General features: G+C 42.1%; 1 protein-coding gene across 1 annotated transcript in view; it reads left to right on the top strand.

Moving 5' to 3' along the window:
• si:dkey-106n21.1 (solute carrier family 23 member 1) overlaps positions 1-17,762 on the top strand; it is an 83,377-nt gene that overhangs the window by 20,330 nt on the left and 45,285 nt on the right. The window contains exons 3-4 of the mRNA XM_064928887.1: positions 519-676; positions 6,188-6,359. Of these exons, the coding sequence (XP_064784959.1) occupies positions 519-676; positions 6,188-6,359 (330 nt within the window). The remainder of the gene's footprint in view (positions 1-518; positions 677-6,187; positions 6,360-17,762) is intronic.

Raw genomic sequence — 17,762 nt, 5'->3', positions numbered from 1 at the left:
AGATCTAGGCTAAACCAAAACCTGTGAAGAGCTTTAAAGGGATAGATTTAGGCAATGAAGCCCTTTTTCTACTTACCCGGAGTCAGATGAACATATGGATACCATTTTTATGTCTCTGATTGAGTGCAGATTGAAGGAATTTGGAGGTAGTTTTGTGAGCCGTCGCTAACTAGCTTGAGCGCAACAGCTGGAAGTCTTCACGTACCATCAACATATACATTTTATCCATAAGTTATTCTGACTTTGGTTAGGTAGAAAAAGGGCTCATTCACTATCCCTTTAAATGTTTGGACTGAAAAAGAATGGGGAAAATAGTAAAGGTGAATATAGCCTAATCATAATAGTATTAGAACAGTGCGTTCTGACATTTGTATTTGTGTTTGATATGAAGTCATGACAGGTATGTCAATGTGTCTTTCAGGGGTTGTTCTGTTGTTATGGTTATCTGTTTACAATATACTGTGACTCGGACCATGACATTTCATGCCTTTCGGTCTTTCTTCTGCTTCTGTCAACAGCATTATATCCTGGCATTCGGTGGCATAATTGCAGTGCCTCTAATCCTGGCCGAGCCTCTCTGTATTGGAAACAACAACGCCGCCAAGAGCCTACTCATCTCCACCATATTCTTTGTGTCGGGTGTGTGCACATTGCTTCAGACCACTATCGGAACCAGGTAGTTAGTCCTCTTGGCATTTCCTTAATAGCTTACCTTTCACATAAGGGCACACACATACAGTTGAAGTCAGAAGTTTATATACACTTAGGTTGGGGTCATTAAAACTCGCTTTTCAACCACTCCACAAATTTCTTGTTAACAAACTATAGTTTTGGGAAGTCGGTTAGGAGATCTACTTTGTGCATGACACAAGTAATACCAAAGTATCTATATCCACAGTAAAACGAGTCCTATATCGACATAACCTGAAAGGCCGCTCAGCAAGAAAGAAGCTGCTGCTCCAAAACCGTCATTAAAAGCCAGACTACAGTTTGCAACTGCACATGGGGACAAAGATCGTACTTTTTGGAGAAATGTCCTCTGGTCTGATGAAACAAAATAAAGGTGTTTGGCTATAATGACCATTGTTCTGTTTGGAGGAAAAAGAGGGAGGCTTGCAAGCAGAAGAACATCATCCCAACCATGAAGCATGAGGGTGGCAGCATCATGTTGTGAAGGTGCTTTGCTGCAGGAGGGACTGGTGCACTTCACAAAATAGCTGGCATCATGAGGCAGGAAAATTATGTGGATATATTGAAGCAACATTTCAAGACAGGAAGTTAAAGCTTGGTCGCAAATGGGTCTTCCAAATGAACAATGACCACAACCATACTTCCAAAGAAGTGGCAAAATGGCTTAAGGACAACAAAATCAAGGTATTGGAGTGGCCATCACAATCCTATAGAAAACTTGTGGGCAGAACTGAAAAAGCGTGTGCGAGCAAGGAGGCCTACAAACATGACTCAGTTACACCAGCTCTGTCAGGAGGAATGGGACAAAATTCACCTAACTTATTGTGGAAAGCTTCTGTAAGGCTACCAGAAATGTTTAACCCAAGTTAAACAATTTAAAGGCAATGCTACCAAATACTAATTGAGTGTATGTAAACTTCTGACCCCCTGGGAACATGATGTAAGAAATAAAAGCTGAAATAAATCATTCTCTCTACTTTTATTCCGACATTTCACATTTTTAAAATAAATTGGTGATCCTAACTGACCTATAACAGGAAATGTTTACTAGGATTAAATGTCAGGAATTGTGAAAACTGAGTTTAAATGTATTTGGCTAAGGTGTATGTAAACTTCCGTCTTATATATACACTGATTGTACAAAACCGCTGCACCACTCGGGCTCCCGTGTGAAACAGTGGTCTAAGGCACTGCATCTCAGTGTAAGTGGCATCACTACAGTCCCTGGTTCAAATCCAGGCTGAATCACATCCTGCTGTGATTGGGAGTCTCATTGGGCAGTGCACAATTGGCCCAGCATCGTCCGGGTTTGGCCAGGGTAGGCAGTCATTGTAAATAAGAATTTGTTCTTAACTGACTTGTTTGACATTAGTGCTAGTACGAACTTTGACCCAGGTGCAGAGGTAAGGGTAAATCCAGAATATTTACTCAAACCAACAACGCAAGAGAACACTGAAAGAGACTTGAGCAGCTGGCCCAGTCCACAGAGGAACCTAAATTGGAACCAATAAACCCAATCAGGGTCACCTGGATACTAGAGGAAACCCACGGGTGCTCTCCAGTGCCAACCACAGGTAGCACACTCCATGTAGAAACCCTAACCTGTGACAACTTGCCGAGTTAAATAAAGGATAAATAAAAATTATTTAAAAAGAGCACCTGCTCATTTCATGACTTAGACTGACCAGGTGAATCCAGGAGAAAGCTTTGATCTCATATTGATGTCACTTGTTTAATCCACTCCAATCAGTGTAGATGAAGAGGAGGGGACGGATTAAAGAAGGATTGTTAAGCATTGAGACAATTGAGACATGGATGGTGTATGTGTGCCATTCAGAGGGTGAAAGGGCAAGACCAATATTTAAGTGTTTTTGAAATGTGTATGGTAGTAGAAGCCAGGCGTACCGGTTTGTGTCAAGAACTGCAACCCTGCTGGCTTTTTCATGCTCAACAGTTTCCCGTGTGTATCAAGAATGGTCCACCACCCAAAGGACATCCAGCCAACTTGAAACAGTGGGAAGCATTGGAGTCAACATGGGCCAGCATCCCTGTGGAATACTTTCGATACCTTGTAGAGTCCATGCACCGATGAATTGAGGCTGTTATGAGGGCAAAAGGGGGGGGGGGTGAGGGGGTTCAACTCAATATTAGGAAGGTGTTCTTAATGTTTTGTACACTCAGTGTATAGGCCTCAGTGTATAGGCACAAGGATGTATGAATGCAAACACATGTAGGAGACTACTTTAAACCCACAGAGGCTTTGAAGAACAAACAGACAAGGCTGTGTGCATGCATGCTTGAGTAGACACACAATCGTGCACACATCTGAAACCAAACACACATCTGAACCCAAACAGAGATCTGAACCCAAACAGAGATCTGAACCCAAACAGCCATCTGAACTTAACATAAATCCTTCTCTAAACTCAGCAAAGAAAGAAACGTCCTCTCACTGTCAACTGCTCACTGTCAATATGTGTATGAACATAAAAAGATTCAACAACTTAGACATAAACTGAACATGTTCCACAGACATGTGACTATCAGGAATGAAATAATGTGTCCCTGAACAATGAGGAGGGGGTCAAAATCAAAAGTAACAGTCAGTATCTGGTGTGGCCACCAGCTGCATTATGTACTGCAGTGCATGTCCTCCATATGGACTGCCCCATATTTACCAGTTCTTGCTGTGAGATGTTACCCCACTCTTCCACCAAGGCACCTACAAGTTCCCAGACATTTCTTGGGGGAATGGCCCTAGCCCTCACCCTCCGATCCAACAGATCCCAGACGTGCTCAATCGGATTGAGATCCGGGCACTTTGCTGGCCATGGCAAAGCATTGACATTCCTGTCTTGCAGGAAATCATGCACAGAACGAGCAGTATGGCTGGTGGCATTGTCAGGCTGGAGGGTCATGTCAGGATGAGCCTGCAGCAAGGGTATCACATGAGGGAGGAGGATGTCTTCCCTGTAACGCACAGCATTGAGATTGCCTGCAATGTCAACAAGCTCAGTCCGATGATGCTGTGACACACCACCCCAGACCATGACGGACCCTCCACCTCCAAATCGATCCCGCTTCAGAATACTGTACAGGCCTCGGTGTAACGCTCATTCCTTCGACAATTTACGCGACTCCGACCATCACCCGGGCGAGACAAAACCGCGACTTGTCATTGAAGAGCACTTTTTGCCAGTCCTGTCTGGTCCAGCGACGGTGGGTTGGTGCCCTTAGGCGACGTTGTTGCCGATGATGTCTGGAAAGGACATGCATTACAACAGGCCTACAAGCCCTCAGTCCAGCCTCTCTCAGCCTTTTACAGACAGTCTGAACACTGATGGAGGGATTGTGTGTTCCTGGTGTAACTCTGTCAGTTGTTGTTGCCATCCTGCACCTGTCCTGCAGGTGTGATGTTTGGATGTACCGATCCTGTGCAGGTGTTGTTGCACATGGTTTGCCCGTGCAAGGACGATCAGCTGTCCATTCTGTCTCCCCGTAGCGCTGTCTTAGGTGTCTCACAGTACGGACATTGCAATTTATTGCCCTTTCACAGAGATGAGCAGGGAACCTGGGCATCTTTCTTTTGGGTGTTTTTCAGAGTCAGTAGAAAGGCCTATTTAGTATCCTAAGTTTTCATAACTGTGACCTTAAATGCCTACCGTCTGTAAGCTGTTAGTGTCTTAACGACTGTTCCACAGGTGCATGTTCATTAATTGTTTATGGTTCATTGAACAAACATGGGAAACAGTGTTTAAACCCTTTACAATGAAGATCTGTGAAGTTATTTGGATTTTTACGAATTATCTTTTATAGACAGTGTCAGGACCCGGTTACGAACCTGGGTCTCCGGAGTGAGAAACAGTCACTTAACCAACTGAGCCACGAATAGTCAGCAGAACCCAGAAGATGAGGCAGACACAGCAGTACTTAAGACGGTGTATTTAATAAAGTAAAAAGGAGAAGTCCTTCAATACAAAATGGCAAATCCAAAAGGTGGTAGGTATAGCACAAAAAAGCCTCAAGAGATACTCAAAAAACAAAAACAGAATTCCACAAGAGCGTCCACCGGAATCGACAAGAATACACAGAACACTAGGGCTGGGTGCTAACATACAAACACAGAGCACAGAACTGAGGGAAACTAAGGGTATAAATACAATCAGGGGAAACGAGGCACAGGTGCAAATAATAATGGGAATCAAGGGAAAAAACATAAGGTCAAAAAGCACAATGGGGGCATCTAGTGACCAAAACCCGGAACAACCCTGGCCAAATCCTGACAGACAGGTCCTGAAAGAGCGACATTTCTTTTTTCGCTGAGTTTATTTCCATCTAGGTAATCCTTTTGGAAATATCTGTCTCCAGTTCCAAGTAGAGTAAAGTTCCAGACAGCTTAATGCCCTAATGTACAGTACAGTGAATACAGGTTTAGGGCCTGGGCCTACCACAGTTTAAGAATGATTCCTGTCCAAAGCCTTATGTTGAGTTTCCATGAGTTAGAGCTGAAGAGCCCAGGTGCAGGATTGGTCAGTATGGCATTATATCACTATAAGACTCGACAATCACCCAGATGAGTCTATCACAGCCCAGCAGTTATGTATCATCAGCATAACCTAATTGCAACCTTATTTATTTAAGCTGGTTTGAACTAATATGTGTACCCTCTAGTAGTATACAGTAATGACACTGAATATGCACTGAGTAGACTAAACATTAGGAACACCTTCTTAGTATGGCGTTGCAGTTCTTGATACAAACCAGTGCGCCTGGAACTTACGAAACGCACTTCAATATTTGTCTTGCCCATTCACCCTTTGAATGACACACATACACAATCCATGTCTCAATTGTCTAAAGGCTTAAAAATCATTATTTAACCCGTCTCCTCCCCTTCATCTACACTGACTGAAGTGGATTTAACAAGTGACATCAATAAGGGATCATAGCTTTCACCTGGATTCACCTGGTCAGTCTTTCATGGAAAGAGCAGGTGTTCTTAATGTTTTTTTTGCACTCAGTGTATCTCAACTGTTGTGAGACCAAAATGGGTTGGTTGTATAAGGCTAAAACTACTGGACCAGGGATGCATCCAGTGGAAGAAATCAGGCAAATCGGCACCTACAGTAGCTACCCAACCAGCTACCTTACTAGCTACCCAACCAGCTACCTTACTAGCTACCCAACCACCTACCCATTTCAATTAAGCTTATCGTTACTATACATCATTTCTTGGCTCCAGATATCAGGAATCATTCCGTGGCCATTGAGACGACATTGGGATAATATTGGGTATGTTGTGATCGAGTTAACTTGAGCTTCTTTGACAATCTGCATCTATACACTTTTAGGTCAAAGGTTGGTTCTAAATCGCCCAGGGTAGTTGTACTCTTTTAATCTTAAATCTTATTTGCTACCAGGCAGACCACTGGTAGATGAACCAGACCATTCCATCCTTAACCCATGCATGCTACTGGTTGCCTCTTTCTTTCCACAGGTTGCCAATCCTCCAGGGGGGTACCTTTAGCTTCATCACCCCCACTCTGGCCATACTTGCTCTGCCTAAGTGGCAGTGCCCTGCCCCCAGTGCAATGTCCCAGCAGCTTCAAAATGCCACTGGCTCCCTGCCAATGGACTCTGATGAGGTGTGGAAGTTACGCATGAGAGAGGTATGTTTGCGGTCTACATCCAACAAGTGATAGACAAAAAACTTCCTGAACTAATATCACATAGCAATATAAATCAAGACTAAATAAAATTGTATTTTTTTGTCGGGAGTAAGCGATATATTGCTAACACACTGTCTGAACTCATGTACATACCACTCAGGACACTAAATCAATTGTACTAAGTGTCGATAGCACCTTACATCCAGCATCCAGGTATAATGGTTTGACTTATGACTTGTTAGAATATGTTACGTCTCTCCATGCATGAAATTGTCAACTGTCTCAAACTGAGGCTCCTGAGTGGTGCAGCAGTCTAAGGCACTTCATCTCAGTGCTAGAGGCATCACTACAGACCCTGGTTTGATTCCAGGCTGTATCACAACTGGGTGTGATTGGGAGTCCCATAGGGCGGCGCACAATTGCCCCAGCTTGGCACAGTGTGGGCTTGGCTGGCGTGGCACAGTGTGGGCTTGGCTGGCGTGGCCCAGCGTGGGTTTGGCTGGGCCCAATTGGCCCAGCGTGGGTTTGGCTGGGGTTGGCCATCATTGTAAATAAGAATTTGTTCTTAACTGACTTGCCTAGTAAAATAAAATAGTTGGGTGCACTTTCATTAAATTGTGCACCTAGCAAAATATTGTTTGGCTAGCGATGTTTCTGAACTGTACAATGTCAGGAAAGAGGGTACCTAGTCATTTGCATAACTGAATGCAGCCAACCGAAATGTGTGTTCTGCATTAATTAATACAAGCCCTCTGAATCAGAGCGGTGGGGGGGCTTCTTTAATCAACATAATCGGCACCCGGGGAGCAGTTGTTGTTGGGGTTAACTGCCTTTGCCCAGGGCCAGAAAGGCAGATTTTTCCACCTTGGCTCCATAGGATGGCAGAATTTGCTAAACAAATGCCCTCCCGATTGATACGAATCATCATGATATCATTCTGCCAGGTAGGCTTACTTTGCAGCCGACATTTAATGCAGAATTGGATAAACAAATGCCCTCCCGATTGATACGAATCATCATTATATCATTCTGCCAGGTAGGCTTACTTTGCAGCCGACATTTAATGCAGAATTGGATAAACAAATGCCCTCCCGATTGATACGAATCATCATGATATCATTCTGCCAGGTAGGCTTACTTTGCAGCCGACATTTAATGCAGAATTGGATAAACAAATGCCCTCCCGATTGATACGAATCATCATGATATCATTCTGCCAGGTAGGCTTACTTTGCAGCCGACATTTAATGCAGAATTGGATAAACAAATGCCCTCCCGATTGATACGAATCATCATGATATCATACTTTGCAGTCAATAATTAATTGGTAAGATTTTTGGGCAAAGCCTTTAGAAATGTTCACTCAAACAGCACCCAATGTCAAAAAAAACAATGTAGTTGTTTCAACTAATTATTATTAAGTAACTGGTTCCACAGGCTTTTTTTTCATTTACTCAACTTTTGGTCCCTAAAAATAATGTCCTAAACTTAGCTCCAACTTGAGAAAACATAGGCAGAAAAATCTGTCGACTTAAAATTATGTTTTCTCAAATTGTCTCATATGTTCATTTAACTAAAAAAGGCTGCAGAAGTAGTTACACACACAGTGCTGTTAATAACATACAACATTTTCAATTTACATGATTACATTTATAAAGTAATTAATGTTCAACATGATTATTTTATTTATCATTGTGATTAAGGAGTACAATTTAAACAGAGTAATATGCCCCACCAACATTAGACAACCATAACTAAAAAACAAAAATTGCTGAAATAGGTAGTGTAAATCAAATCAATGATAAGAGAATAGTCAGATTAACTGATAATTGACACAGACATGGTGGTGTAGCTGGAGGTTTGAAGTTCAAATCCCAGGTGACAACATGGTGAATAATATTTAGTGTGTAAATGAACATGCACAATGTCATCCTTTACGTTAACGTGTGTCAAATATGTACGTCGAAAACATTATATGTTAAAAGCATTGTGTGTGTTTAACTAATTCCACAGCCTTTTGTAGGTACATTTCACAAATTATAATTTCTAGTTGAATGAGCATATGAGACAAATTGAGCAAACACATCATTTTAAATTGATAGATTTTTTTTGCCTACGTTTTCTCAAATTGGAGCTAAATTTGTTCCAACAATGGTAATACTTGGACCGAAAAGTAAAGTAATCAAAACAAGGCTGTGGAACCAGTTACTTAATAAGAATTTGTTGAAACTATATATATTCTTTTACAGTGCCTGATGACTGAATTGCGCATGGCAAAGATTTAACGAATACTTCAGACCAAACTTTTTTAATACCTGGTTTGCATACCCATTGTTGCCTTAGTTAGCATTTACTGGTAGATATCATAATTTAAACGTCTTTCCTACCCTACCGGCTACCGATGTCGTTTAACTCTGTGGGCTGCTCCATGCCACAACCAGTTGACCAAAAAAACAAAAATAAATAAATAAATGCCACAACCAGTTGAGAGCTGCAGGCTCTTGCTGTCTGATATTCCCGAGAAACTAGCAATGTGTGCCTGGTGCATGTGAATATAGTTCACGTGCTTTGCGATTGTGTAGGCTACTTTGTACATTATTTCTCTACTGAATTACATAATTGATACGGGGTATACTCCCGCTATACTACTTGTATACGCATCAGTGGAGATTAAGAATATGAGTATGAGTATTTGCAATGCCCAATGACATTTTGGGGGGTATACTGTACATCTTAATATCCCTGCGTATATCCCCCACTACAACTCTGTATGTACTGTGTCTATATCCAATATTGAGTGCTAAAAAGCTAACCAACTGTCTGAAATTACTCATATCCAAGAAACCCAGGACTCTAAATCAAACTGTCTTTTCTTTCACTGAGTTTCTATTGTTTACATGCTTACACTTCTGACTGTAAGACTTTAAAAATTCAACATGTATCCTCAGCTGCAACTTGTGACAGAGCACTTCAAATATTTTAGCCCCCATCAGGTATGAGTCACTGCCTCTTATATAAGCCTTAAAAGTCATTAGAAACTACACCTAGTCCTCAAGGTAGGCCCTTACAAATATACTTGACACTGACAATTTTAGGGCTTAGGTAAGATTAATTACCTTAAATAGTTTTCAATTCAGTGCATGTGTGCTGTGTGTTCACTGCTTCACCCAAAATATTTGATTGAAAACATTGGTAGTTTAGCGAAGACAAGTCTGGACAATAATTCCACCCAATACATCTTTTACACATTGACAAGACAGGTTTTATGTGTTTTTTTTGTTTTACAATTCACAACACACCCTAAAACATTCAACCTAAAACGTTCACCTGTTGATAGATGTTTATAGTGAATGTTGATGGATGTTCATAGGGAATATTGATTGATTTTAATAGGTGTAACAGATCGTACAATGCCCAGCCAGCAGCCCCAGTTGCTTGGTATTTATTCTGACAATAGAAGCACATTACAGTGCATTCGGGATGTATTCTCACCCCTTGACTATTTCAACATTTCGTTACGTCATAGCGTTATACTGAAATGTATAAAATAGTTTTTTTTTTCTTCATCAATCTACTCACAATGCCCCATAATGACAAAGCAAAAATATTTTTTTGACATTTTTCAAATATATAAATATAGTTATAAAATTAAATATCACAAGTATTCAGACCCTTTACTCAGTACACTGTTGAAGCACCTTTGGCAGCGATTACAGCCTTGAGTCTTGGGTATGAAGCTACAAGCTTGGCACACCTGTATTTGGGGAGTTTCTCCCATTCTTCTCTGCAGATCCTCTCAAGCTCTATCAGGATGGATGGGGAGCAAGGCTGCACAGCCATTTTCATGTCTCTCCAGATAGGTTTGATTGTGTTCAAGTCTGGGCTCTGGCTGGACCACTCAAGGACATTCAGAAACTTGTCCTGAAGCCATTCCTGCATTGCCTTGGCTGTGTGCTTAGGGTCGTTGTCCTGTTGGATGGTGAACCTTCGCCCCAGTCTGATGTCCTGAGCACTCTGGAGCAGGTTTTCATCAAGGATATCTCTTTTTTCATCAAGGATCTCTCTCCTCTGTTCATCTTTCCCTCAATTCTGACCAGTCTCCCAGTCCCTGCCACTGAAAAACATTCCCACAGCATGATGCTTCCACCACCGCGCTTCACCGTAGAGATGGTGCCAGGTTTCCTCCAGATGGGATGCTTGGCATTCATGCCAAAGAGTTCAATGTTGGTTTCATCAGACCAGAGATTCTTGTTTCTCATGGTCTGAGAGTCCTTAAGGTGGCCATGTTCGGGAGTCTCATAGGGCGGTGCACAATTGGCCCAGCATCATCCGGGTTAGGGGAGGGTTTGGACAGGGAGCTTTACTTGGCTCATCGCGCAGTAGTGACTCCTTGGGGCGGGCAAGGTGCCTGCAAGCTGACCACGGTCGTCACTGATATGTGTTTCCTCCGACACATTTGTGCGGCTGGCATCTGGGTTAAGTGTTAAGAAGCGTGGCTTGGCTGGTCATGTTTCGGAAGACTCATGACTCTACCTTTGCCTCCCGAGCCTGTTGGGGATTTGCAGCGATGAGACAAGATCAAAATTGGGGAGAATGTGTACTTACGGACCTTTTTTGGTACCCTTCCCCAGATCTGTGCCTCGACACAATCCTGTCTCAGAGATCTACGGACAATTCCTTTGACCTCTTGGCTTGGTTTTTTCTCTGAAATGCACTGCCAATCATGGGATCTTATATAGACAGGTGTGTGGATTTCCAAATCATGTCCAATCAATTTCATTTACCGCAGGTGGACTCCAATCAAGTTGTAGAAATATCTCACGGATGATCAATGGGAACAGGATGCACCTGAGGTCAATTTCGAGGCTCATAGCAAAGGGTCTGAATACTTATGTAAATAAGGTATCAAATTTTTTAATACATTTGAAAACATTTCTAAAAACCTGTTTTTGCTTTTTCATTATGGGATATTGTGTGTAGATTGTATAGTTAAAAAAAACATTTTAGAATAAGGCTGTGACTTAAAATGTGGAAAAATTCAAGGGGTCTGAATACTTTCTGAATGCACTGTAGATGTGCAGGACAACAGGATGTTGATGGCTGTAGATTCGTGATTTGTCGCATCCATGTCAATATCAGACTAGGTATTTTGTAATCAAATGTCATAACAATGACAAAACATTTAAAATACAATAAATGTAAACACCTGACGATAGACACAAGGAGGCACATTAGACAACAGTATGTTGATGGTTGTAGATTCATGATTAGTCTGTTAGCATGGAAATAACTGTGCATTAGCAGGGAGATTTGGTATTTGGTATTTTGGTATTTTATTAGGATCCCCATTAGCTGTTGCAATAGCAGCGGCTTCTCTTCCTGGGGTTCACACAATACATGAAATATAATACAGAATAACATAATACAGAACATCAATAGTCAAGAACAGCTCAAGGACAGAACTACATCCATTTTCTTTAAAGATACACGTAGCCTACATATCAATGCATACACACAAACTATCTAGGTCAAATGGGGGAGAGGTGTTGTGCCGCGAGGTGTTGCTTTATCTGTTTTTTGAAACCAGGTTTTCTGTTTATTTGAGCAATATAAGATGGAAGGAAGTTCCATGCAAAAAGGGCTCTATATAATACTGTATGCTTTCTTGAATGTGTTCCGGATGTGGGGACTGTGAAAAGACCCCTGGTGGTATGTCTGGTGGGACATGTGTGTGTATGTCATAGCTGTGTGTAAGTTGACTATGCAAACAATTTGGGATTTTCAACACATTTCTGTTTCTTATAAAAAAGAAGAAGTGATGCAGTCAGTCTCTCCACAACTCTTAGCCAAGAGAGACTGGTATGCGTAGTATTTATATCAGCTCTCTGATTACAATTAAGAGCAAAATGTGCCGCTCTGTTCTGGGCCAGATCTAGCTTAACAAGGTCTTTCCTTGCAGCACTGGACCACACAACTGGACAATAATCAAGATGAGACAAAACTAGAGAACTTGCTTTTGGAGTGTGGTGTCAAAAAAGCAGAGCATCTCTTTATTACGGCCAGACCTCTCGCCATCTTTACAACCATTGAATCTATATGTTTTGACCATGACAGTTTACAATCTAAGGTAACACTGAGTAATTTAGTCTCCTCGACCTGTTCAACAGCCACACCATTCATTAGCAGATTCAGCTGAGATCTAGAACTTAAGGAATGATTTGTACCAAATACAATGGCCTTAGTTTTAGAGATGTTCAGGACCAGTTTATTCCTGGCCACCCATTCTAAAACAGACTGCAACTCTTTGTTAAGAGTTTCAGTAACTTCATTAGCTGTGGTTGCTGATGTGTATATGGTTGACTCATCAGCATACATGGACACACATGTTTTGTTTAATGCCAGTGTCAGGTCATTGGTAAAAAAGTGGAGTGGAGGGCCTAGAGAGCTGCCCTGCGGTACAGCACACTTTACATGTTTGACATTAGAGAAGCATCCATTAAAGAAAACCCTCTGAGTTATATTAGATAGATTGCTGTGAATCCACGACATGGCAGAGGTTGAAAAGCCATAATACATACGTTTTTTCAACAACAGGTTATTGTCAATAATATCAAAGGATGCACTGAAATCTAACAGTACAGCTCCCTAAATCTTATTATTATCAATTTCTTTCAACCAATCATCAGTCATTTGTGTCAGTGCAGTACATGTTGAGTGCCCTTATCAATAAGCATGCTGAAAGTCTATTGTTAATTTGTTTACACCACCCACCACTGCAACCTGTATGCTCTAGTCGGCTGGCCCTCGCTACATATTCGTCGCCAGACCCACTGGCTCCAGGTGATCTACAAGTCCATGCTAGGTAAAGCTCCGCCTTATCTCAGTTCACTGGTCACGATGGCAACACCCACCCGTAGCACGCGCTCCAGCAGGTGTATCTCACTGATCATCCATAAAGCCAACACTTAATTTGGCCGCCTTTCCTTCCAGTTCTCTGTTGCCTGTGACTGGAACAAATTGCAAAAATCGTTGAAGTTGGAGACTTTCATCTCCCTCACCGACTTCAAACATCTGCTATCTGAGCAGCTAACCAATCACTGCAGCTGTACATAGTCCATCGTTAAATAGCCCACCCAATTTACCTACCTCATCCCCATACTGTTTTTTTAAATGTACTTTTCTGCTCTTTTGCACACCAGTATCTCTACCTGCACATGACCATCTGATCATTTATCACTCCAGTGTTAATCTGCAAATTGTAATTATCCGCCTACCTCCTCATGCCTTTTGCACACAATGTATATAGACTATTTTTTTCTTTCCACTGTGTTATTGACTTGTTTATTGTTTACTCCATGTGTAACTCTGTGTTGTTGTCTGTTCACACTGCTATGCTTTATCTTGGCCAAGTCGCAGTTGTAAATGAGAACTTGTTCTCAACTAGCCTACCTGGTTAAATAAAGGTTAAATAAAAATAAATAAAAAAATAAACAGAGAAATAGCATTTTATATGGTCAAACACAATTTGTTTTGCTAAGAGCTGGCAGCAAGCTGATAGGTCTGCTGTTAGAACCAGTAAAGGCCGCTTTACCACTCTTGGGTAGCGGAATTACTTTAGCTTCCCTCCAGGCCTGAGGACAAAGACTTTCCTCTAGGCTCAGATTAAAAATATGACAGATATGAGTGGCTATAATCAGCTACCATCCTCAGTAGCTTTCCATTTAAGTCGTCAATGCGAGGTTTGTCACTATTGATCGATAACAATAATTTTTACCACTCTCCCACACTAACTTGACACAATTCAAACTTGCAATGCTTTTCTTTCATTATTTTTTTTTTTACTCATGAATACGATTGCTTACTGTTCGTAGTGGGCATTTCCTGCCTAAGTTTGCCCACTTTGCCAATGAAATAATCATAAAATAAATGGCAACATCAAATAGTTTCGTGATGAATAAGCCATCTGATTTGATGAAAGATGGAGTTGAATTTGACTAATATGAAATAATGTGATCATTACAATTAGAGCGTGCTAGCTAACTTGCTCTTACAGTAATTACATACAAAAGCACATCCCAGGATGCCCCCAATACAGTGGCAAACCCTCATTCAGAGCCCCACCTGTTTAGCTAAAGAAAATTAAATAAATGAGTCACATATCAGTTTGCAAACACTGTAAAAACAAATTAATTGAGTGAATAAAGCCTCATACAACCATGGTCTCTTTATTGCTATATTGAGTAAGGCAGCTCCAAAGTGCAGGTGTTCCAGCCTATCTCAATGCTTTCTGTGGTGGAGGGGCAGCCAGCAGAAAATACAGAGCGTATATATTGGTAATCTTCACTAGTTGCGCTGTGATTGGCGCAGTGTACTGTCACTCATGGGGACACTACGTCACTGCAGAATCTACAGGGCGAGCTAGGCAGTTCAAGCCCACTTGGATGCTGCAATAGATGTAAATTAGAAGTGCCCATCCAAGAAGGCTCAAGGTCATTGGCCACAGATAAAATGGTCAAATCACGTTATATCTACCGTAGCTTTGATTGGACTGATCTTGTCAACATCATATTTTCAAACCTTAGGTAGCAAGCTAGACAAGCAGTTATCATTATGAATCATGTTGAAAAATCTACTGGCAAATCCTTTTCAATCCTTGTCATATGAAAATAAATTCTTGATTAAATATATTGGTGCTCATCGGAAATCACAAATTCAACATTGATTGGTTTTTGAAGGAAACAGTGGCTAACTGCAAGTGTTGCAAAGCAAGCGTCCCATGCCGGCTATTCAGTGGAGAGGGTGTGTGTTCCAAGTTTGGGTTAAAGGATTTAAAACATCTATCTGAAAGGATATTTTTTCCAACCTTAGAAGGATAAACATTCACACGCAACACCATGCGCCAGAAAAGGTTGAATACGGTGGCCATGCTGTCAATCCAACATGACTTCTGCCACGTTCAAGACAACTGGAAAATTGGAACTGGAAAATCTCAGACTTCAGTGAGTCCAAGTCAACTGGGAAAAAATGAGCTCTGACTGGGAAAATACGTTTTGGATGGTCATCCAGAATTCCAAGTCGGGAACTCAAGCCTTATTCTAGACCTCTGACCTGAAGATCACTGATGTCATGATTCAACCTAGTTTTTTCCAAGGTCCCAGTTGTCTTGAAAGCACCATAAATCCAGAGGATGCCAGACTTTGATGACAAAGTTTGATGACAAAATTTGCCCGCAAAAAGAACTGCCGCTCCACCTTCCTATTTGCATAAGCACAGCACAACAACGAGTCCAGAAATGTCTTGTATGCTGCAACATATACACTGCTCAAAAAAATAAAGGGAACACTTAAACAACACAATGTAACTCACAGTCAATCAAACTTCTGTGAAATCAAACTGTCCACTTAGGAAGCAACACTGATTGACAATAAATTTCACATGCTGTTGCGCAAATGGAATAGGCAATTAGCAAGACACCCCCAATAAAGGAGTGGTTCTGCAGGTGGTAACCATAGACCACTTCTCAGTTCCTATGCTTCCTGGCTGATGTTTTGGTCACTTTTGAATGCTGGCGGTGCTTTCACTCTAGTGGTAGCATGAGACTACAGCCCACACAAGTGGCTCAGGTAGTGCAGCTCATCCAGGATGGCACATCAATGCGAGCTGGGGCAAGAAGGTTTGCTGTGTCTGTCAGCGTAGTGTCCAGAGCATGGAGGCGCTACCAGGAGACAGGCCAGTACATCAGGAGACGTGGAGGAGGCCGTAGGAGGGCAACAACCCAGCAGCAGGACCGCTACCTCCGCCTTTTTGCAAGGAGGAGCAGGAGGAGCACTGCCAGAGCCCTGCAAAATTACCTCCAGCAGGCCACAAATGTGCATGTGTCTGCTCAAATGGTCAGAAACAGACTCCATGAGGGTGGTATGAGGGCCCGATGTCCACAGGTGGGGGTTGTGCTTACAGCCCAACACCGTACAGGACGTTTGGCATTTTCCAGAGAACACCAAGATTGGCAAATTCGCCACTGGCTCCCTGTGCTCTTCACAGATGAAAGCAGGTTCACACTGAGCACGTGACAGATGTGACAGAGTCTGGAGACGCCGTGGAGAATGTTCTGCTGCCTTCAACATCCTCCAGCATGACCGGTTTGGCGGTGGATCAGTCATGGTGCATTTCTTTGGGGGGCCGCACAGCCCTCCATGTGCTCGCCAGAGGTAGCCTGACTGTCATTAGGTACAGAGATGAGATCCTCAGAAACATTGTGAGACCATATGCTGGTGCGGTTGGCCCTGGGTTCCTCCTAATGCAAGACAATGCTAGACCTCATGTGACTAGAGTGTGTCAGCTGTTCCTGCAAGAGGAAGGCATTGATGCTATGGACTGGCCCGCCCGTTCTCCAGACCTGAATCCAATTGAGCACATCTGGGACATCATGTCTCGCACCATCCACCAACACCACGTTGCACCACAGACTGTCCAGGAGTTGGAGGATGCTTTAGTCCAGGTCTGGGAGGAGATCCCTCAGGAGACCATCCGCCACCTCATCAGGAGCATGCCCAGGCGTTGTAGGGAGGTTATACAGGCACGTGGAGGCCACACACATTACTGAGCCTCATTTTGACTTGTTTTAAGGACATTACATCAAAGATGGATCAGCCTGTAGTGTGGTTTTCCACTTTAATTTTGAGTGTCTGTCACGCCCTGGTCGAAATATATTGTGTTTGTCTTTATTTATTTAGTCAGGCCAGGGTGTGACATGGGTTTATTGTGGTGTGTTTTGTCTTGGGGTTTTGTTAGGTATTGGGTGTGTGGTTTAGTGGGGGTGTCTAGCATAGTCTATGGCTGTCTGGAGTGGTTCTCAATCAGAGGCAGGTGTTTATCGTTGTCTCTGATTGGGAACCATATTCAGGCAGCCATATTCTTTGAGTATTTTGTGGGTGATTGTTCCTGTCTCTGTGTTTGTTGTCACCAGATAGGCTGTATAGGTTTTCACGTTCCGTTAGTTGTTTTTGTATAGTTTGTTTTTTCATTCGTCATTAAACATGTCTCAAAAATACCACGCTGCATTTTGGTCCGCTTCTCCTTCACCAGACGAAAGCCGTTACAGTGTCTCTCCAAATCCAGACCTCCATGGGTTGATACATTTGATTTCCATTGATCATTTTTCTGTGATTTTGTTGTCAGCACATTCAACTATGTAATGAAAAAAGTATTTAATAAGAATATTTCATTCATTCAGATCTAGGATGTGTTATTTTAGTGTTCCCTTTATTTTTTTGAGCAGTGTATTATGCAATATGCCAGGGAGATATGTATACTGTAGCTAAGAAATTAATTCTAAGTGTATATTGTGTAGAAAGCTGTTAGTAGGCCATGTGCCTAACCCTAATAATTTGGTCCCTTTCCCCG

The sequence above is a fragment of the Oncorhynchus masou genome, chromosome 22, assembly GCF_036934945.1.
Source record: "Oncorhynchus masou masou isolate Uvic2021 chromosome 22, UVic_Omas_1.1, whole genome shotgun sequence".
In the NCBI taxonomy this organism is placed as follows: Eukaryota; Metazoa; Chordata; class Actinopteri; order Salmoniformes; family Salmonidae; genus Oncorhynchus; species Oncorhynchus masou.
Note: the sequence above shows the minus strand (reverse complement) of the source record. Positions and strands in the feature narration are given on the sequence as shown.